General features: G+C 37.8%; 1 protein-coding gene across 1 annotated transcript; it reads right to left on the bottom strand.

The window, feature by feature from the left end:
* Nucleotides 1-756: 756 nt before the first annotated feature.
* LOC124169635 (dolichyldiphosphatase 1-like) lies at nt 757-23,870 on the bottom strand. The gene is made up of 6 exons (XM_046548287.1): nt 23,758-23,870; nt 23,450-23,550; nt 22,771-22,949; nt 16,096-16,194; nt 10,855-10,983; nt 757-4,517 (listed from the first exon to the last, which is right to left on the bottom strand). Exons 1-6 carry the CDS (start codon nt 23,861-23,863, stop codon nt 4,388-4,390), a joined length of 744 nt encoding a protein of 247 aa, XP_046404243.1. The 5' UTR covers nt 23,864-23,870; the 3' UTR covers nt 757-4,387.
* Nucleotides 23,871-24,094: the final 224 nt, after the last annotated feature.

Genomic DNA, 24,094 nt, shown 5'->3' with positions numbered 1-24,094 from the left:
TTTTCAAATTTGACATATAGGCAAATGTTGACCAGGGGCTACCTGGCTGGAAAGGAATTGAAGATTTAGGGATTGGAAAGTGTCACTCAATACATCAGCAGCATTACAACTTCTGGTGAAAACATCCAATCATATCTATGATAACGACAGTCAGGCTGTCCCCCCAATCAAAGCAGAAAAATTAATGCATTATTCTCGGTTTTCCAGAGAAATTAAAAAAAATTAATATTACACAATTACTGCGATAGATAAGAAATTTATAACACCCAAAATTAGTTCAATACTTTTAAATAATAACATTTTTTTAAATTTTTATAAGAACAAGGAATAGGTTAGTTAGTACAAATTGTTTTTAAATTTTAATTTATTCAATGCAAACCAAGACGCTACTTCGACCTCATAAGTATCTGTTGACATCACCAGGCATTCTATTCTTTGTGTTTTTGAATCTTACTTGAGTCAAGAGTACTAGAAATTTCGATTCTGTTTTCTTGTCTGACACTCCACTTTTCGATTCGGCTGTAAAAATTCTACTAAACGACTGCACTTAAAATTAACATGAAACTAATTTTAGGCCAGAAAATGGGCATTGAACTGGCAAAATTTTATGCAAAATGAATTTGAAATAAAAGATTTTAAAATTCCCGCTAGGAGCAAAAATTCATGAATATTCCATGCATTATAGGGTAGTATCCTCCATCAAAGATAACGAACGGCATTGATTATGATTTGTTACCCACCATTAGTGTATTCATAATATACAAATTATTTGGTTTTCGAAATCCCAATTTAGACTAATTTTTATCGGTTGCTGGACACCCTGACACTTGAATACACTAACATTTCACAAAGGAACTTTAACATCACGTATCCCAGCTAACTTTCAACAGCCAAAATTCTTGAATTTAACCCTTATAGTGACAGCCTATTTTGCCCAGTATGCTGAAGAATGCTGCCGGCGAATGTTTTTGGCAAATTTGTAGGTTTGTGCTTAAAAATTTACATAAAGCCTGATATGCATTTACAGAAACTACATTTTTTTAAATTGCTCTCAAAACTTACGAGTATTTTAAAGCATGACAGATACTAAAAATAGTTACCAAAGCTACATGAAACACAAAAAATAAGGCATGAGTGTAAAAAAAACCCGGCTGATAGATCGGCCCTTGGCACTCTTTACACGTACCCCCGGGTCGATGGATCAGCCCTTGGCACTATAATGGTTAAAAGAGAATTGAAGAAATGGTTGGCGGAAAAACCTGATTACTCTTATTGCCTTTATTATGTATAAAAGTTCCTCACCTTCTCATCCCTTCCCTCATTTCAACAGTGAACTTTTATTCAGTTAAATGTGCCAACAATCCCTTGGATGGATAATAAACAACCCTCAAGTTAGTAACTACACTTCCAAGAGAGAGCAGCATTAGACTCCACAATTCAACCAAGGTAAAGAAAAAAATTAAGCAACTGAATAAGGGTTATTTGAAGTGTCATTCATTTGAATTGTTATTGAAGCCAATATCATCAATGACCATAAAAGAAACACCCCCACTACACAATCAGAGCAGATGACACCAATTTTGATTCCTTTGTTGCGACTTCTGTAACTTGGAGGAACCAGAAATTTTCAGCTACAGCTAATGGGTATAAGTATATTCACTTGTGAGTTTTTATGATGCTAACAAATATATTTTCAAACAACACCCGACTCATTTTGTCCTCATTATGTGATCATACTTGGGTTACCGACATTAGGCCTGGTGCAGAATCTCCAACGACAAAACCCCCTGAGGACATAAGGCCCCGCGACGGAACCCCCGAGGACATAAGGCCCGGCCATAAAATCCCCTCGACAAAATCACCACGGGATTTAGCCTCGGGCATTTTGCCACCACGGGGATTTTGTCTCAGGCACTTTGTCGCTGTGGGGATTTGTCTCGGGCCTTTTGTTGCCGCGGATTTCAGGAGCGGGTCTTTTGATTGTGACCCATCCTACCCTATTGCTTCATAAATATACATAAATAAACTGAGCACTAAAGGAGGCACGGCCATATTTATTTTTTTAATAATTTACACCCTACTTGGTTTGTGATCCTTAATGTGTTTCCCTCTTACAACGCATCATAAAAAATGAAGAACACACACACCAGCAAACAACGAAATATGTTTCCTATATAGCCCTCAAATAAAAAAAACCTGAGACCATGATGAAATGAAGCTATGACTATCAATGAGAGCCAAGATAAAATTATGAAAACATAATAGGTAGGTTTAAACAGGTACAGAAAAAAATAATCCCCATATAAATGTTAAATGAATCCAAGTAACCATCCTATTTTTTCTAAGATCATTATCATGAAATAAGAATAAAACAAAGCAGAGCTTGTGAAAGGGTTTTCAAATATTTAAAAATTGATATTCATAAGTATACAATTTCATAAAAACATCAGTTCTGAACAAAGCCACAAGAGATAGATTAAAAAGAAAAATAAAAGCTAACAATCCCAACAAAATGATCTCTCAATTTTTCCATTGCAAAACGAAGCTTCACAAGGTTGATGAGTTAAGACATCACAAAGTGCAAAATATCATTTTTCTCAAATTGCCTCTTACATCTCAAAAGAACAAACACCATATAGACACTGGCAACTAATAGTATTCACAAATGTAACTAACAACCTCACAATTCTAATTGATTTACGATGCCAAGGGAATCAAGCCGAATTCTTTGAAACATTGTTTTAAAGAGTAAGTCACAAAGCTATAATGTGCTTTGAGTAATTCGTGATTAGTAGGGTTAAGGTATAGATTGGCACATACACCTTCAACACAAATACACTGAGAGTATATCAAGTGTTATGCCAACTTCTACCTTTGATAAGTCTTATATCAACTGCATGGAAAAGCATGCACAGAATATATACATCATTTAACTCATTTTCTGATAATCTTCACCCGGCTTTACTGCTGACCTAATAACACTATATACTCATGAACACAAATAAATATCAAATATTAAAAAAAAACACTTCAAACTGCTGAGGAATAATTAAATAAATTTCAATCACACAGCCACGCTTTCAATAAGAACTCATATATGTACATCTAAAAAAATAGAACTTTTGACCAACTTAGCCAACTATTACTTTCTCGAATGAGAACTGCTGAATGGTGAAATATAGAAAAAAATTAAAACACTGCAGTAAAAACACTGCACACTGCAAAGACGTAAAAGAAATCTAAATACATACACCTGAATTCATAAAGCCAATCTCTGCTCAACCTCTTTGAGGATTCAATTAAGTCCTAATGGGGGCTTCAAAATCTTAAGGCTGACCAAGAGTATTAACAACAGGCTTGTCATAGCCCATAACTTTCAGTTACACGTAAGATAAAAAAAATAATCCTTATAAAAATGGGGAGCAAGTCAATGATCACTGGAATAAACGCTGCAGCAATCCACATATTTTTTCAGGAGTAAGCTACTACTTGGATGGCTTATAGCTTTCACCTATGTAATCACAAATGCTGTGCATTACTTTTGAAAATACCTTTCATTAAAATGAAAAAAGGCATTTTCTCTGTAGCATTAGTTAAGATTTTTATCATCTCAACAAATACCAACCAGATATTACTGCCATGAAATCCATACCTAGAATCAACCATCGCACGCATCACTAAAAGCCATACATGAACTTTAAACCCTTGTTTGTATGAATAATCAGTCATGCAATTTATTTTCTGTGGCAGCAATGCAAAACCACATTTGACCATTTAAAAAGACAACATATAATAGAGCTAAAGAACATCTTCACACACGCACACACACCACATAAAAGCTGCCTTTGTATCACTGCCATACATCCCTCAAACTCCAACACCCAAAAAAATTCATTTTCGCTACAATATTTCAATGCGCACAAAACATCAGACCACCTCTTTAGTATCTAATTCAGCTTGAGTTACCAAAGGGATGGTTTATAAAACTCTTCCTTTCTGAGTGAAATGAGTCCCAATTATCATTACGTAATTTGACCAGGGAGGGGGGGCAACAAGTTGGTACTGTCCTTCTACGCCATTGCCATCAACAAAATTTTCCCCCCCAACCTCAAAAAAAAACACACATAGTGGCTTCGTCAAAAACAAAGGGCCACCATGCCGCCTCTGCGGTAGAGATGAGGCTCTACCGCACTTTGTGGGGCATACACAGCCGCATGAGCCTGCCCATGATTCCAGGGGGATTGGAGCGTGGAGACACCTGGTTTTGGGCTGACGGCTGGTGGAGGGGGTGGTGGCGGTGGGATCGGTGGAGGTGGGAACGGTTGCTGCAGCCACCAAGGCCGGAGCAACCCCCACCTCCTCCCCCGCTGCCCCCTCCCAATAGCTGTCATTGGGACTTCATGGATACAAGCTTGCGCCCCCTGGCTCGGGACTCCTGGCGACTGTTGGTGTACTCGAACCAGAGAACATTTGGAATGAGTGTGGTATCTCGGAGCATGAGAAATTCAGATGCCCGCCTGGAAAATAACCAAGTGTATTCTGTGAACATTATCCATCCCAACATGCATTCAACATGCATCTACTCTGGGGTAGCCCACTCTCACATACCATATTTGATAGCATATAAGATGCAACTTTTTTCCAAAATAAAAGCTAAAAAAAATTAACCTTTGTCTGATATGTGAAGGTCCATCTCTATGGGTTAATGTTATTACCGATTCCATTACATTTATTAATATATTTGTATTATTCAATCAAGGAATGTGGTAGTTGTCACAGTTATTAATAAGATCATTGCTATTATGTGACATTAATTATTGTTTTTTTATTCCATTATATATCACTATTGTTTTGCTTGCTTCTACAATATCAAAGGAGTAGGGAGCAAGAAGAATACAATCGGGCTTGTTCGATATCCCGCTTTGATATATACGATCATATATGATCTAAAGGGAACTAACTTAAGCTGTTCAGGTTCCGCACCTTTGCGCAAATTTTTTTCTTGTGCATGCCATACTGAAATGAGGGTGCACCTTATATGGTGTCAAATAGGGTATTTTCTGGAAACTTCCGTAATCGTAACATAATTTCCCTTGTACACCCATGTCTCGTATAGCGCAATTTCGATTAGAGCAATTTCGATATAGCGCAAATTCGTTCCTCGGGGAAACATTGCAACGCAGTGTAGCCTAATCAAATATCTTAAACGCTCTCGTGATAAAACGTGAACTTCCGCTAAGTGCACATGAAATTTCTATCATTTTACGCATATTAATATTATTGCTTGCCTCAAATCTTCTTTTTTGTTTATGTATTAATCGAAATCCATTGCTGTGTAATGGCCAAAAGTATTACTCGTCATTGGGTCCAGATAGCCGGCCTACCGAAGTAATTTATCTCGTCTCCTTAACAGAAGGATTTAATTTAGATCATTAATTAAGCGTGGGGCTAGTGGAAATGAGTTTTTTTTAAGCAATACTGGTTGAGACGTAATTTTTGCCGTCATAGGTTATCGGGCGATTGACTTCCAGGTAGAGGGTCTACGCTAAAGCCTTCAAGGTCATCAGTATTCACGGGGGAGAAATAGAGCGGTGGCCGAGTTGCGCATGAATAGCGTCAACATATAAGAGGGTCCGCTATAGAGTCTCAAACACAATAGCTTCGTTCCCTCCCCGCAGTCGTAGGCTCTCTGCGTCTCAAGAATACAGTTCAGCAGTAGAAGGTGATTTCGATAGAGCCATGCAGAGTAAAAACCAAGAGAACGATGGCAAAAAATAGGAATGCGGGTAGAAAAATCAAGAATTTATCAAGAAAAACCATAAACCTAGAAGAGAAATTGATATGGGTCAATTGCTTTGAAAATGGAGAACGTCAAAGCGATATTGCGCGGAAGTTTAAACGCACGATGCCTTATTCTGAATAAAGACGAAGTTAAAACATCAGTGACCTCAGCCGCACCAACTTCAACCAAGCGGTATAAACATACGGAAAGTTCATAGTGAATCAGTACAAAAAGACGAGAGTGGTAATCGCTCCGAGACATTTAGTGAAAGCTCCGGTTGGTTCCAGAATTTAAACGGCAAGCAGGTATTTTCAGTGCGGCGATATCAGGTGAATCTGCAAGTGTTGATAGCGCAGTCACCACAACATTTTCTGATGAACTCCAAGCTGTGATTGAAAGTGGCTCCTTTCCCCCTCAACTAGTTTTTAGTGTTGACGAGACGATATTCTTTTGGAAAAGAATGCATTCTCGTTCATTCATTTTCAGGGAAGGAAAACCTGGGCCAGGTTTCAAGGCATTTAAAGACTGTTTCACGTAGCTGCTAATGACTCGGAGGACTTCAAATTAAAATGATTTATCATTCATAAACTCAGCTAGCTATGAAATGGCATTCAAAGTAGCATTTGCCTGTCATTTCGATGAGCGACAAAAGGGCCTGGGTGACACAATAGTTGTTTTTAGACTGGTTTGAAAAATCGTCAACTGCCGGCAGTGCATTACGAACCCCTGAGATAGCAGATGTTAGCCCACCCGCACAACAGGAGGGAATTTCAAAAGCACGTAAGAATTTTTTTTAACATGAATAAAAGTCCTCAAATGCGTGCATACTATCTTTAAAGATGTTTTAAACTATAAACATTTATATAAATAATGTTTTCTAAGGCTATTTATGGGAATATATATGTTTTAGAGGAAATTCAATACCCAAGACCTATGCTACCAGGAACGCATCCCTATCTTCTTAATGTTAAAACGCTCTCGTATAACGCAAATTCGTACAGCGCAAAGACCCCAAGGAACGCATCCCTTGCTCTATACGAGACATGGGTGTATATTATGCCACGAGTAATGCCACGCACTAAATGCGCAGGAGGCAACAGTGTCATCATTGCCACCCTCAGTGGCGGTAGGGTAAAGTCCTTAGGGTAAAGCGGTAGGTTGCCCCTAACCAAGGAATGGATATACATGAACATTTAATTGTTAAATGTTAAAAAATTCCTGATCTAAAGGCCAAATATCGCTGCATTTGCTGCTGTTTTGGGTGGTTTGGCAATGAATAAATAAATCATAATTTCATGATCATCCGTGTAATCATGCCCCCGATCCATCAGTGATGCTTCAATAACAGTAGCACAGAGCCCTCATAAAGGCAAGTGATGTGAGATCATGCCATCCCACATCATGCAGCCACATATGTACAGTCCTAGGAAAGCAGGTTTTAAGGCAAAAAAGAGAGTATGATTGGAGCGTGTACTCAAGGTAGAGGGGAAGCTGGAAAACTGAGATGAATCTGCCTTTGGGAAATGCTCTGCCATTGGGAAATAATCACATTAGTGCTAAGTCTCTGTAATAGCACTGATAGAAATTAAATTCAAATGGAGTGTTAAGTGTCAATTGCATGCTGCAAATTACCCTCTGATTGTTTAACAGTTAATTTTGGGGAAAATAATGACATAATAGAAGTTGAGAATATTTGATCTGATGGTGGTTGAGGGTTCATCAATATGAGTTCCGCTGATTTTATGACTAGCATTGGAGTAATCAATCAAAATAGTCGAAATGTCAGCAAATGATACCTGATTCCTAAAATGATGCCTCAATAATATCTTTCATACACACAATTTTGGTTCGAATCATAACAGGGTCGAGGTTGAGGGTTCGCACATAGCCCATTTCAATGACTCCCAAGTGCCTAACTAAATCTCAAACAGAACATTTTGTAACAAAGTTATTTCAGTGGTGTCCTTTGCTTGTCTAATAGATAATTTTTCACATTGGATTATACACTCAAACACATCAAATGATAGAGAACACCATCCACGGCAGGATCTCATTCCTCTGTTTCTAATGTTTATCGAAAAAAAATGCAATATGTTATCGTGAGTGACTCCCATGAAACGTGATCACGTCAGTCATATACCATTACAGCCAAAGGAGATGGTAAAGGCAAGAAATAACCACGATATTATTTTGATTACTCAACCAAAGTTGAATTCTATGTGATAATGATTAACATAATGGATGGGTCAAGTAAATGCACTATATATAAAGATAGGAGTGGCTAGGCCATTGTGTAATGGGATAAAGACATGCTTTGCTATAATTATTGTGTATTTTGGAGACAGTACCGAGCTTAAACATTGAAGGTCAGTTGGTGAATTAAGGATATGAAATGCCATAAAAACTTTGCCCACCTTTGAGCATTTATCCCTAAGTTTTCCAAATTTATATATTTATTTCAATTACCCCCGAAAACAGTAAAGTGAGGCCTTTATATCGGTAGTTTAAACAATCAACAACAGACAATTACACACACCCATGTCCTGGAAGGGGTAACCTTTCTAAGCGGGACTCGAATCCGCGAACTTCGGTATGGTAGGTGAGGACTTATCTCTGCCGTCACCGAATTCGACAATATAGTTGAGAATAAATGGAAGTATTTCCCCCAGCTCCTATAAAGTTGCTGAGAACAGGTTTCTAGGACATAATTTGTTTCACCACTGGTAAGACAATACAGTAGACTCTCGCTATTAGGAAGTTCACGGGACCATAAAACCGGAGGTTCGTAATAACAAACTTCGTATGAACGTTTCTTTTAGAAATCGTCGAAAATAAACCATATATGATGAACGCGTTTGAATTACACGGAAATATTTATAAACAGGAAAATTCGTTTCCGTGACTCAACAGAAAAATGTACTATGACGTAGTCGAGGGTTGATATCTTCCGGAATACAGTAAGTCCGATATACTAACTTAGTGCCTTCCAATACCTTGTTCATAAGTTTATAAACCTTCGGTCCGGCCGCCAAGAGTTGTCCGATGTCAGGCAGAATGGCCTAGGTCAGGGAAGCGTTGCCAGATAAGAAAGGGAAACGCCTACAAAGAGTTCTGCGAAGAAAGGAGCCGGAAGGGAAGACGAGCGTGAAGGACCCAGAGGAAGAACCACTTCTTTTGGTGATTCGAAGAAAGGGCATGTTCTGTGGATCAGGCTTATTTCGGTGGTCTTTATGCGTTTGACAACATTGTGTGATTAGGCGATGGTGTGAGGTGCGTTTGGGGGACAACAATTGGCCGTAAACATTGCTGGCGCAGGGTTATCCACCCCTCCTATTATGCCGTCATCGGGCAACTCTCGCCGGCCGGACTGTATGCAAGGCATCGAGGAGCACCGTTATCCTGCAGAATGCAGCACTGCATAACAATCGTGCGCTAACTCACGATTGTGACGAGCTAATCTAGCTTGGAGAGCAACGAAGCCGGAGCCGAAAAAATCACTCTCCGCGGCAAGGAAGAACGGGCGAAACGCTGAACAGTTCCTAACTTCACACCGGATTCAATGATATTTTGTTCAGATTATGCCCAGAGAGCGAGTTCCTCTACGCCGCACCGAGGAGGAACGGCCAAATTCAAATTTTGACACTTTTGAATGCTGGTATCTCTGAAAGTTCGTAAATCAAATGTGCATAGGAAGAGGACTAACTGTACATCAAATTTACGAGCTGTAATGAGTCGGTCACCATGATTCCTCAGGAATGAAGCTTATTACATGACATTGCATGTATGGTGAAGAAAGAACCATAATTTACGCTCTTGATCACAGTACACGAAGAGGACGTAAACATGGCGCGATTATCAAAACTGAGCGCAGTGAATATCCACCTGAAAACCATTGCTTATGCGTGGAACTTCGTAATAAAGTTCATTTTGTCACCGCCGGGACTGGGACCTAGGTTCGTAATTTCGTAAAAACGAAAATTTCGTAATAACATTTATTTTCCTTTAGCTTGGATGGGCCTTTTCTTCGGGACCAACGATTTGCTTCGTAAAAACGAGAACTTCGTAATAACGTTGTTCGTATTAACGAGAGTCTACTGTAATTCTCCATAACAAGGATTTGCACTCCTGTTTTATTGAGTTTCCACTATAAATGCCACATTTATTACTCATGCAACAACTCGTTTATTATATTTTTGTTTCCGAAATTCATACCTTTTCTTGACAAATCAAGAAAAAATCCTTTGAAAGACAGTCTTCTATTTCACCTGGTCACGAATAATGATCTCAGCCATAGTGAAAGATGCCTTCTTTTTGAGACTTTTTAATGTGATATGACCAAAGGCAAAGCTAAAGGAATACAAGGAAATATTCTCTCATAACCAATCCATATATGTACTTTTTGGTGAAGTGTGAAAAATAATAATAAGATTACAATGATAACCTAATAAGTCTTCAACAGTCTCAGCTTATTTCCCTACCCCCTACCCCCAACTTGCCTTCTCCCGGTAAGGTAGGGTAGGAGACAAAAATGCAAGGGAAATTTGACTTTTCAACTCGCCAATAAAAGTACCTTTTTTTACAATGTCCAATATGAACAATGTATTAATGCATAAAAAATCATGCCCACATTCTGTAACTGCAGAAATACAAAAAGCAACAACACAAGGGAAATTTTATTAAGCAACTTGCCAAAATAGACAGATTGGTTCCGCTACTCTTTTATACATTGAAGACGTAATAAATTTTGCGGTCAATTTGATGTTTCCCAAAGATTTCCCTAATACATCCAGTGAAAATAAAATTCCCTGAGATTTCCTAGTATCATCAGTTTTCAAGGTTGCTGGAAAACTTGAATAGAGGGCCTGTGATGTCATACTATGTTCGGATGAATTCGCCATAGTGTGCATATAAAGATTCATGAATACACTTACACACATGCATTGAAGTTTAAGACCTGGTTCATGAAAAACTGAATCCTTTGTACACATCTAACTCTGAAATTTCTTATTTCTTCACCACAAGCAATATCATTTTCATTAATCTAAAATAAGTTAAAACATTAAACCACTCACCATGAAGCAACTATAGGGAAGAGGGGAGTTAAAAACAAATGAGTTACTGCAAACCATATGGCAGCAAATATAACTCCAACCAAGCAGCCACTGAGAACCTGCTTCCACGTATGATACTGCAAGTATACCCTAAAAAGAAGAGAACGGTAAAAAAAGTACATATATATTACTAGTTTTATTAACACACAAATAAAAAAATGTCTTATGCAATGAAAATTTGATTTGTGAACTTCAAATATCAATCACATATGTATTATTAATCAAATATTAATCTCTCCAGCACAAAAGTTGTACATTTTAAAATATAACTATCCTTCATCATCAAAAACTATTAATTAACGAAACATTTAACTGTGTAACAATCCTTTCATGAACACAATGCATACAATATGATCAGATATTTTAACCCAATTTTTATTCCAATGCATTAAAATCTCCGGACTTTTCCCTGACCTGTTACAACCCTGTACTCCATAGGACATCATGCTGAAACTTCGTGTGAACTGGTGTATAGACTACACCGTTGCCAATATTTATCTGACAAAAATCATAGATCTAATAGAAAATTTCAAACATAAGATACAGGCGTTAATACGGATACCAAAACAATTTGAAGGTGATAGTGAATGCTTTAACCCATTTACGGCCAACGTTGCGAAAACGCAACATAATTGAGAAATGCAAAAAAAATGTTTCAATTGAATTTTACTAATGTAGAATTCACTTTTTTCGATAAAAATAAGTTTAAACTGATTTTTAGTGAGATTATAATGACATTTAATAAGTATTTCGATATTTATTAAAATACTCAAAATGTGTCAATTTTCGAGTCTCCTGCTAAGCAAGATAAATAATTTTTCCTATGAGAAACTATTCCCTTTATTAAGTTTTTTATTCGTCCATGCAGACGTAGACATTTCAATTAATAGATATTAAAGCTAATATTTTGTCAGGGAGTCAACATTAAGCGAAAATCAGATCCGGAAAATAATGTTGCGTTTTCGCAACGTTGGCCGAATCCGGTATCTATAGGCAGTTATGCAACCCACATGACCACATATTTCCGTCTCGTAGGATTATGCCGTTTTTACTGTCAGATATACGCCTTTTTATGTCTCATATTTGACAGATATCGTCATATTTGATAATTAAAATTCTTATATTTCCAATGAGATGCTACATTATTTTACCTAAATCCAACATAAATTAGAGATGCATTACGGCTTGAAAGAAATGAGTCAAAGTGAATATTTTTACAGAAGATAACGTATTTTCCAGTTTTTAATTGACATTTTTATCACAACAGAGTCAATTACAACAAATAATGACTACTTATGAATTACATGAAAGCATTTCGCGTGCAATGGAACACAAAACTTTGTACATTCAATCCGAATCAGTCCTTCCTTACTTCACGATTCAGCGATATTACCGAATTCCACAACAAGATATTGGGTGAAAGAAGACGATAAGGCGTAGATTTGGTTAGGAAATTATCAAACCAAAACATATTTAGATTAATAAAAAATAATCTACACTTTTCAGACAATTCCTTTCTGGACAAAAATGACAGATTTATAAATTATGACCTAAATTTGACGACTTGAATTAAAAATTATTACAATTCGGAATATTTGCACATAAATTTTGAAATAATGAGCAAATGGTACCTTACTTTGGTCACTACAGTGCATAAATTTTCTTTTAAAACAAGCCTTTTAGATGTTAGTTTTAACTTTGGTGCTTATGTTATTCAGACGGTTTTAGGGTTCAACCAGGCGATAGAACATTACTTCCATCAAAATTTAGGCTTGGAAGCAAGTGTTATTCTGGAATTTCTCAAGGTTATCCCTGATCCCTCGTATGTTTTTCGATAACTTCTTTTCACCTTGAAGACTATTTATTGTTTTGAAAGAAAAAGGATTATTTGTCACTGGAGCCATCCATGAAAATATAACGGAGGAGTGCCTGATAGAATATTAAAACCATCGACGTGAAACCGAGAGGAACATGAAAACAAACATTTGATAAAGCCGAAGGTCTTAGTATTGTTCGATGGAATGATAACTAGATTGTCCCTGTAGACAGCAATACAAGTTTTTTGCTTCCTTTGGGCACAGGGAAAAGTTTCAGCAGAAAAAAGAAAATACTATTTCACACACTATTCTATGTTAATAAAAAAAATACTATTCGTGTTATTGGGGAGTATAGTAAATACATGGGAGGTGTGGACCTAATTGATAATGCAAATGCAAATTACCGCACTAGAATTCAGGGGAAAAAAGGTCCTAACGTATCAACTCACTGGACAGCGTTTGCACTAACGCCAGGAGATTGTACAGTAGGGCGGATCGGAAAAATCGATTTTTTTCTACTTTCTACGAACTATTTCATCACTTCTCTAAAAGTTAGTAACATCGATTTGTTTAACACCGACGAGGCGCCTAATAAGGGACAAGTCGTCTCACTAAGCTTCCTTTATTACCTTCTACCATCTTCCGATTTATATTATCAAAGATAAACGACCTCCTAGCAGCATACGCGGGATGAATTTTGCTGTATTGGAGGGGTAGAAGCGAGCGGGGAGGGGAGGGGATCGGCCTGCGGCTCTTGTATCCGCGACGCTGCGAGGGCGTTGGAATATTTTCTTCGCGGACGCGGACTCAAATTAGGCATTTTGTGGCTAAACGGTGGCAGATACGTCAAAATACACGAAATTTTAGCTCTAAAGGGCAGTAACTCGGCAAAATCTATTGGAAATGACCATAAAATACTATATTTTTCGAATTTCGACCTTCCCCCCCTAAATTGCATTTGAGCGAGGGTCAGGGGTTCACCTAGAGGTCTCAAATTTTTCAGGCCTTATTTTTGATCGGTCCCACAACTTTTTTTCATTGGGCCAGATGGATTTGAAAAAAATCGATTTTTCCGATCCGTCCTATTGTAAAGGTTATGCAACGGAAGTAAATTTCACTGGTAGACTTCAAATTGTATCTAGCAGGGACGCATCTAAAAAGTGAAGTGAATCAGTCAGTAGATGACATACCCCTATACAATTCGCGTCCTTAAACATAGAAAAAGTTAGGCCATGTAATTCATCGCGGATTCGTGAAGCATGAAAGGACGAATTTGGCCATAGGGTTAAAAAAAATTCAGTAAATGCCGAAACAGTGTAAAAGCCAAACCATGTATGAGTGTACGAAATTTTATGTTCCATTGCACCCAAAATGCTTGAGTATTTCATAACCAGCCATTAATTTTTGTAATTCAATCTGCAATGATAAAATTAAAGTCAACGAAAAATGTACATGCTCTTCTGAGAAAATTTTCGCTTTGACTTATTTCTTTCAAACTGTAAAGCATGTCTATTTTATAGTGGATTTAGGTCAAATAACAACAACATCTCATTGGAAACATAATATCTAAGGATTTTATTAATCCAATATGACGATATTTGTCATATACGTGGCATAAAAAGGTATAGGATTATATCCGACAGTAAAAACAGCATATTCCTCTGAGACGGCAATGTATTGTAATGCGGGTTGCATAACTGCATACAGATACCTGATTCGGCCAACGTTGCGAAAACGCAACATTTTTTTTTACCATAAGCAAATTTTTTTGAAGGCCCATATTTTCAGTTTACCTTATTAAGCATGTTATTAGGTAAAATGAAGAGAAAAAATAATATATTTTCAAGTATTTCTTTACTCGGCCGGGTTAAACAAGTAATAACTCTTGTGATTGGGCCAGTATACCAGGAGTAGATTCTTTAAACTTTCAACAGCAATTGAAAGTGACAATGGCAACCATTTTCTGGGATCGGCGAGGTGTACTGCTCATTTACTTCATTACTTGTGGAGATACCGTATTTGTCTGAATACAGTCCCCCCTTCTTTTCCTAAAATGCCCATGATAAAAGTTTAGGAGGGACTATATTCAAGCCCATTTTTTAAATTTTTTCCCAAAACTCAAGCCTCAAAATTAGGGGGGGACTACATATATTCAGAGGGGGACTACATATATTCAGAGGGGGACTATATTTGGAGGAATACGGTACTATAAATGCAATGCATATTGTGTGACATTGAAGAAATTACAGTGAGCAATGCAAAATCGACAGTGAGGATTGTTGCCTACCTCCACAACAATGCCAGGTCTCGTACGGCTCAGACAACTGAACATCTTGTGCAACAACTCAAATGGGGAATTTTTAACCATGCACCCTATAGCCCAGACTTGGCACCCTCAGATTTCCATCTTTTAACAGAAGTCAAGGACTTTTTGGCAGAATAGAAATTTTAAAAAGATGAAGAACTGAAAGCAGCTGTGACTGCATAACTCAATACACTGGCGGCAGAGATATACAAAGCTGGGATACAAAATCTCGTCATACATTATGACAAATGCTTAAATTTGCAAGGTGACTATGGGGAGAAGTAATTTGAAGTATGTTCCTAACAATTAAAATGTTAATATGTATTTGTAAAAATGTACCAGCTTTTTATTTCAAAATCGGTACTACTTTCCCGATGCCCCTCGTATATGTGAATCAGTGGTGCAGCGAGGGGGGTTTTTTGGGGGATAAACCCCCCCCCCCAGAGTTAAGAGAAATTTTTTAGTTTAATCCATTTTACTTAATTGGGTTGATAATACTAATAGAATAGTGTAAGTATTAAGAAAAATATCTCTCATAAGGTCGTAAAACTCACCATTTTCAACCATTTATCTTAAAATTACTCAATTTATCTCGCACCTACCGCTTATCCTGGTGGGTATATCATACCCCCACATATCCAGGTATTAGTTGCACCTAAACCCCCCCCCCCCCAGCCCTAATTCCTAGCTGCACCCCTGATGTGAACTAACAATCTGTACCAAATTTCATAAAAATCCACGATGGTGATCCATTTTACAATTTTTCTGGTTCATTTAACATGGAATGACCCCATAACTCGTATCATGCAACTCGTAAACTACTTAACGTATGCATGAAAAAAAACTGTGAGATTTTATTTACCAAATGTGAACAATTCAGAAAATTTGGTTTAATTCCTTTGCCGTATCACCTAGTCAAAATGGCATGGAAAGACACACAAAAAGGAAGGGGATCTCAATAAAGGCACAATATTCATTGCGTAAAATGAGCTGGTGCCAATAGTATCAGAGATACTTTTCCTCAGACAGAAACACCAGGATCTTAATGATTCTATAAGGAAAACTTAGAATTGAACTTACCGACTCACAGTAACCATTGTAGCCATTGATATACAAGAAAGTATAATAGCTGTCTTCCAAACATTTTCTAAAACTGTACTATTGTTCATATGATGAAGCCTGAAAAAAAGAAAGAGCTCTTTAATTTAAAAAATTAACAGAAGCCTGATGTGCCATAAAATAAAATCAAGTAAATTTTAAAACATTTCTTTTAAATTAGCAGTAGAAGAACAATAAAATGTGGATTTCACAAGTGTCATAAAGTCATTCAGAATATTCAGTTCCAAATTTCCCCATCAATAGCAAAAATACAGCGAATGATTTGCTTACTGCAAAGGCTATCATGTTATGTATTTACAAAGCTAATTATTAACAAATTGACAAAGCTAACACATTAAATTCCCAATTTGAAAATGTATACTGTGAACACAATTCTGCACACCCATTTATGAACTTCATTCATTGAAGAAATGATGAAATAATACCGTAATAAATGGATGGAGAAACTAAACAACTGCTGTCAATTAAAAGTAACAATTCCCCAATTCTGAAAGGGAATACCCACATTTATTCCTGAGGAATTAGTGCAAGAGACTTCATCATTTTTAGAAATGATACACAACAAGCTGTTCTTTGAGCATAAATACTTAAAAGAATACCCTACGCTTCATGGAATACCAGTGGAAAAAAAAAATTACTCAACATCCAAATTAATATGAATGACATTGTTTCAGGCTTGACTTGGAGCAAATACAATATATCCATGCTAAAATATAAACTACAAATCGTATTTTCCACACATTAATATAAAACTCCACTACAGACCATGGCTTTGACATTCTATATCATTTTGAATGTGATCGAGCACTCTCTCTTGTATTAAGACCCACAGCCAAGGTAGAAGGAGGGGATACATGGAAATGGGGTGAGGGGAATTTGAGGGGCCCACACAGTACATTGTTGCCAAAGGACGTCCGCTACACGTCCTCTCACTGTCCCCATATTTTCAGGACAACCAGAGGACGACCGGCTGCCGTCCTTGCCATCCATGCAGACGCCAAGCGGAAGTCCAATCAGTGTCCCATCTGTACGAAAGTTTTGACCACACTTGTGAAGTCCTACGGGACCAAAATTAATGTGGACAGTTTCTTTGAAAAATTTTCTCATGGTCACACACTTAGATGCAAAAGAATGAAAATTGAGTAATCCTAATACAATAGGGTGGTTTCCTATTATTTTTTTACTGCCTAAATCGAAAGATTATTACTCCTGGAGTATGTATTTCACAATTTTAGATTTTTAAATGACGATATCAATTTTTCGCGATTAAATGAAAAGTGAAAATTTTCAAGCGCGCGAAAACGCGACGCGTAAGTATGAATGCTGGGAAATCTCTCTGTGTGACGTATTTCTGGTTCCCGCTGCCGCCCTGTGAGGTGACCTTGAGGTGAGGCTTAGCGCTGATACGACGCAGGCTGCTAGCGGGTAGCTGAGTACCCTGCTGGCTGGTAGCGCTTGGCTTAAATAAGGATTATTAATACCTTATCAAATGAAGAAAACTTTCCGACCTCAGCCATTTTTAATAAGTGATTATTAAGACATGTTTCCCTGTGCTCTGCGCCTCATGCATGCATTGGTAACCTCAGACGATGTATAACTCCTATCTTCTCATATAGAAACTAGATCCCTGTGACGTCACGTGGAGTGGCATCGCATGGGCGCCAATCTGGCCCTTTTCAAATAAGGATAAAAATGGACCATTGCCTTTCGTCTAAACCGGTATTTCTAAAACGAAATAATTTGTATATTATGAATACACTTATGGTGGGTAACGAATCGCAATCAATGCCTTTCGTTTTCTTTGATGAAGGAAACTACTCTATTGCTAATTTACCCTTTTTTTAAATTTTTCCACGGACACAAAATTTTCAAATCGCTGCGTTGTCAAGACTCAAAATGTAAAAAGCAACAATCGCACCACGAAGCCCAGCACCTGCTGTTCTTAGAAGGTGAGTATATTTTTTAGAAAGATTTGATGCTTTCTTGGCAAATAATATGGGTTAACTTCTCTCAGGATTCCCACTGGGTTATAAGTTTCATTTCCACCGACCTGTCAGCGTTGCAACATTCCGTGCCCCGAGTCAGAGCTTTTAAAGTCGGCAGAAATGGAGTTTCAAACCTGGTGGGAATACCGAAAGAATATTAATCCACATTAAAATTATAACTTATTGAGTATTCTTAAATATATTCACAGAGGCTGAGTTAAGTACCTTGGAGGAGCATTTAAAAAATGAAACTTTTGCTGATAAGAGTGGGAATACCACCCCAGGCCATCCCATCCCCCTTCTAAAGCATATGCCCAGTTCAGGGATGTGATCCGATACGAAACTTTCCGTTCTTCAAACGTTTCGTGACCAATCCGAAAAGGCACAAAATGATCCTATTCATTTTGGACCAGGCCGGCACGAAACTTTTCACTTTTAAAAGTTTAGGATCCCATACACTTTATTGTCCACGTCGTATTGTTTCATTCCGGGTGGCATGAAATTATCCGAAAAAGTGGTTAAAATGCCTGACCGTGTGTATGTGCCATGCGGGGGTTTAGGAAAGGGACCGCCATGGACACAAAAGACCAGCTTAGTGGATGTCCCTCATGCACAGGCCCTTCCTCGAACTGAACGACCCTTTTCTATCCCCTCCGTACGGTCATCCACTGCTATTTGTGGGGTTTTTTCCAAAAAAATATTCGTAGCTTACCTTATATATCTGAAGTTAGACATGAATTCTTCATTTTTCGCTTATCACATGGAAATTTTAATCGGAGTTCTAGCATTAATATAAACGGAGTTCAGTTCAGTTCCAAATCAGCCGATATGGAATAGAAATAGTCAAAATCCGCCAATATGATCTTTAGAACTTCGCTTAAAATTTCCTCACGCTCAGACAAACAAAAGGAATTCATTTTGTATATTAAATAATCGATGGGAACAACAAATATCTGATTATATATAACACGGCTATTTCAGTCAATTCACCGTGGACTGGCACTGTGAAGGAGTCTTTTAATCCTTCTAGGGTCTAGGACAGCGGCCAAGGAATAGGATCAGCGTCCCCCTGAGTTGGGTCCCAGCCTTAGGACGGGTGCGAACTTGTGCTTTCTCTCCACACGAGAGAGCTTCGTACACGGGGTGCAAAAACTTTTCAAGGGACTTCTAATGTGAAAGAGTTTCCGGCGCGATAGTGTACACAAATACATAGTCCCATATTTGATTTGTTCTAAAAATATTATTATAATATACATTAATATTCTTTAATCTTATTTAATAATATACATGTCATTTTTATCCATATGGCAATCACAAAAGGATTCATTTCTCCCTGCAAAACACCTGATAAAATCTTACTCTACTGCAAAGTCACATGGATGCTAAAATTCTATGCATTAAGAGTTAATTCATCTGGAGAGCTAGGAAAAAAGATTGAACATTATATTGTACAGTCTAATTAACTTAATTTATTTAATGGTCAACTTTTTGCAAAAGATGCACGTCTCCTCAACATTCTATTCTCAAATAAACATACTACTTCCCCGGACCCTTCCCTTCCGAAATATTGTCCAATCTCAATTCCCATTTTTGGTTTATTTATCCGTAGGCGCTCACTTCTCGTGTTAGAAACCCCAACCCCTTCCCACCTTCTTTACTCCTTCCTCTTCCCTTTTCGTCTCTCCTTAGCCCCTTGGATATTCCCTCTCTCATTATCCCCAGATGCCCCAGACTCTTGACCACTTCACATTATCTCCTTAACTATGTCTTCACCTGATGCCCAAACCTTCTCAAACAACTCCTTGGCGCTTTCTTTAAGAGTGGACAACCCCAGCATTTGCCGTATAATCCCTCAATAGAGTCCCAAAAACAGATGTTCTCCCACCCCTTCCCGCATGGAATTCCCCAGCTTGCTACCTCATTTGAGTGGCCAATAACCTTTCCTTCTCTTTCCTTCCATTCCATCTTTCACAGATTCTTAAGTTCTTCCTCTTCAGGCCCCTCTTCGCCTCTGAGTGAGTGAGATGTAAGATCCAAAACTATATTCCACTATATGGTACGAAACTATCATGCCTTTTCGGATCGGCAGTTTTTTCCTTGAAGTGTCATTTCGGATTTGAGGAGGTTTCGTGCCATCCCATTCAGTGCCTTTTCGGTTTCATGCCTTTTTGGTTTAGTGCCTTAAAGTGACAGCGGTCTGAAACTATTGAAATTTCTTGCTTTAAAGTGCTTTTTCATATCGGATCACATCCCTGGCCCAGTTATGCCACTGCTAAAGAGGATTTCTGAAGTTACAAATAGGGGTACAGGTGTGAAGGAAACACTTCCAGGAACAGAGATAAATGAAAAGCCTCTGCAAAGGAGTTTAGTACACCCTGACTTGTAACTAAAGGATCTCTAACAGCCAAGCGACATGTGCAGTCGCAAAGATTCTATGCTCCTTCCTTCTATTACTAGACAACTCTGACCAACTCCACCATAAATATCTGTTTAGTTCTATATGACTGATATGATTGAGGATTCTGATTATTTTGAATATTGACCACATGGTATCAGTCATAACATTCTCGGTAAAGAAGGCCTCCAAAAGAGTTTTTGAGAAAACATGGGGAGTCTATAGCTGAGCATCTGGGGCATAGTGGTCAGTGCAGGGAAACCTGGGATCTTTCAAGGCTACCATTTCCTTTTAAAACACATCAAAGCAGGGGCTCTTTGATAACCAATGTGGCCCTGACAAGCATATGGTACTTACTCTTTAAGTTCCATAAAGCCTCTAAGTAAAAAAGTCGGTGACGGTGAAAACTAAACTGTTGCTAAGGTGAACAAATTAGTTTGTATCAGAGGGTTTTGATATAATTTCGAGGGACGAATTAATGCTTTTAATACAAAAACCATGCCCCGACCCACCCTGGCATAATCCGACTCGTCCACATAATTTTGCTAATGCCGTCATAAGCCTTTCTGTCGGAGTCAGTCGACACATAAATAAGGAGGAGGCCGTGCCTTCGGCAGGGCTTCCGCCGTGCGCTACCCAACCCACCCCTCCGGTCCTACGACCGTACACTAGGAATAAGCCATTCATTCGCTCGGATTTTACAAAATGTAGAGAGGAAAATGTGCATCCTTTACAAGATACATCATGCCCCATCTATACCCAAACCTTAGCAGCAGTTTGTTTTCGATTGTCTTTTCTCATCTGTGATGGCTCCTGCAACGTATAAGTTACCTATCCGACACCAAGATAAGTAATGAATCAGTAAATTTTAATTTGTACTCCAAGCACTTTTACCCACCCCTAGGATTGTTTAGAATGTGAAATAAGTTGTGTATACATACTAATTTTGGTGAAGATCCGACGAAAATCGGCAATTCGATAAAATTATACCGTTGCCAAAAAGTCTACCAGAAACCTATTTTTTGAGATATCATCAATGATAGATTGACCTTCTTAGTCAAATTCAGACAAGAATGTGAAAAGATGTAGGCCTGTTGGTCATTTTAACTTAGGCAGAAAAATTCTTCTCTAAGTTCAACCTAGAGCTCCATTACTATAGGAAAGTAACGCACCATGAATTTTATTTTTGAAACTAACTCTCTCAGTATATCAAACCGATGGCTAGTTTGGATAGGTGAGACAATGCTCGCCTGAGAGTAACCTTTGGGTGAGTGAATAAATTATGAAAAAAGGGGACCAGCTTCTTCCCTTAACCTGAGATTATTTTCTGGACTGTAAAGTCGAAGACAAAGGTTGCAGAATGTCAAAATATTGGACACTGAGAATTTCTGCTGGTGGTAGTCCATTGGCTTTACCAAGAAATGAGAACAGGACTCATTCTTCAGGGGCTCAACACTATAGGGGCTAACCCATTACGCCAAAAAAACACACCATTTCTTTGAACCTGTTTTGCACAGGCAAGTACTTGCACAACCTGACCCATATGTGAGAGCACATTTTAAATTGTAGAAAATTATTAAGTGTAGAGCAGTGAACTGCTAAAGCTGATGCAAGAATGTAAGAACATAGGATGGAAAATAGCCTGTTATAATATTATCCTTAAATTTGAGCAATTGCATGCAAGATTGAGAAAAAATGCACTTCTGAATTATGTAATTACGTGTCCCATTGTAACAATCTTCAATAAACGAACATGGAAATTGAGATCTTTCAATGAAAATTTTCCAATAAAGACATTACATAAACCCTTAATTAGTTCCTCAGAATAATATGGCATCAATTTGATTCATATGGCATAAATCTCAACAGTTGAGATGTAATGGTTTTCTAGTCATCCTCGGAATATCTTTAAAATTCTCTTCATGAGTTACAATGACCTTTACAGGTGTAAAGTATGTCTAGATGCAAACTGAGATGAGCATGAATGAATGTGGCTCAAGAAACACTTAACTAAATGGGAAGACAGTAAGTTTCAGTCAATCACAATTCACAATCTAAAATTCTGTTTCCTAAAAATAATGGAAATCCTCCTCAAATCCCAAAATATAATCCTCAAAGCGAAGCAAGTTAAATCACTAACATACACCAAGAAAAAAAAATACATATACCATTTAATCCATTACAGAAAAATGACAACAGAGCAATTTGTGTAGAAACGCATGTCTGCAGTCATCTACAATACACCCTAATGCTTACCTGATGAAGACGAAAAACACCACATACACAGCAAAAAACCACATAAACTGGGAATGCGAAGAGGGCATGCCGTATTCAGTATACAATCCATTTCGGTGCATAGGTCTTGCTTCACAAATAGTGTGCTTTAATATGAGGTTTATTAATTCATTCACCATGGTTCCAATGAAGAAGGCAATCTGGGAATCAACAAAAACCAATTACTGAAGACCATACTTAGTCGGATGACTGAATTATATTCACCATGACATATACACGCTACACATGAGGTGATAATGGGTGCATCGCTCTCAGAAAAATTAAAAGAGGCATGTATGAATTTAGTTACGGATTCTTTAAATTTACGCGTTGATTTTACGGTTTTGAGACAGCCACCCGCAGCTTATAAGGAAAATGACCTAAACGAAGACACCTTTTCACTTAAAAGATAAGATGACACCGGGAGAATCAGGGCCATTTAATTGCTAAATGGAATATTATTACATGGCCTATATTAACACATAATAGTGGGAGCACAGAAACATAACATCAGCAGCTCCTCATTGAAAATTAGTTACGATACAAATGCTACGTAGGTAGCAATTGCGCCCACAAATTAAAGTCATGCACACAGAGACATTGTCTTGTAAACATTGTAAATCACTCTTGTTTAGCAGCTAAGTTCACGGAGATATCTTACCGTGTGTAAATCTCTCCTAAATAAGACAAGCGCTACGAATCCTGCGATTATTCCGAAAGGCATGAGACTGGCCAAGGCAAACATTTTCCCAAGCCAATCACCTGATAAAATACAAGTGAGAAAACCTTACATTAATAATAAATCGTCATTAAAATGGACAAAATCTCTATATCAGGTAAAATTTATGGAGCCAAGACAGACTATATCAATTATCAATGTTCCACTTGAGGTGGCAGTTCATACTCCCCTCATTTTATGCATATTATCGCTTCCGTTACGAATGTTTAAGCACAAATTGGAATACAAACCTTGTGGATATTCTACAAGAGTCAATGCCAAAGGCACCCACTCCATTCTGTCATCAGTAGGTATATTAGACGAGGGGATGTTTTTCTCACCACCTGAAACTGCCATGTTTGATGCTGCACTATCCCACAAAGCAAATCGGCAGAGTGCGCAAGAACAATTTCCGGTCGGAATTGAGTTATTGAACTTTTAAAAAAGATTTACGAGATATTTCCAAGGTTAGAGGTGAAATGCATCCGATTAATTGAAGGAAATCTACGGGTAAGGTTCATCTATGTTATTCAGTCTCATTGATATTCCAAATTCCAACGCAGAATATCTTCGTGAACAGCAATTTAA

This window comes from Ischnura elegans, chromosome 12, assembly GCF_921293095.1.
Source record: "Ischnura elegans chromosome 12, ioIscEleg1.1, whole genome shotgun sequence".
NCBI lineage: Eukaryota > Metazoa > Arthropoda > Insecta > Odonata > Coenagrionidae > Ischnura > Ischnura elegans.
The sequence above is the reverse complement of the archived record's forward strand: the minus strand, read 5'-3'. Positions and strand labels throughout refer to the sequence as shown.

What these genes read in the sequence shown, in the direction of transcription:
- LOC124169635 (XM_046548287.1), bottom strand. Translation starts at nt 23,863, where the DNA reads ATGGCAGTTTCAGGTGGTGAGAAAAACATCCCCTCGTCTAATATACCT. An exon ending in TTAGGAGAGATTTACACACG is followed by an intron (nt 22,950 to 23,449) that starts GTAAGATATCTC and finishes GTTGATTCCCAG; the next exon opens with ATTGCCTTCTTCATTGGAAC. An exon ending in GTGTTTTTCGTCTTCATCAG is followed by an intron (nt 16,195 to 22,770) that starts GTAAGCATTAGG and finishes TCTTTTTTTCAG; the next exon opens with GCTTCATCATATGAACAATA.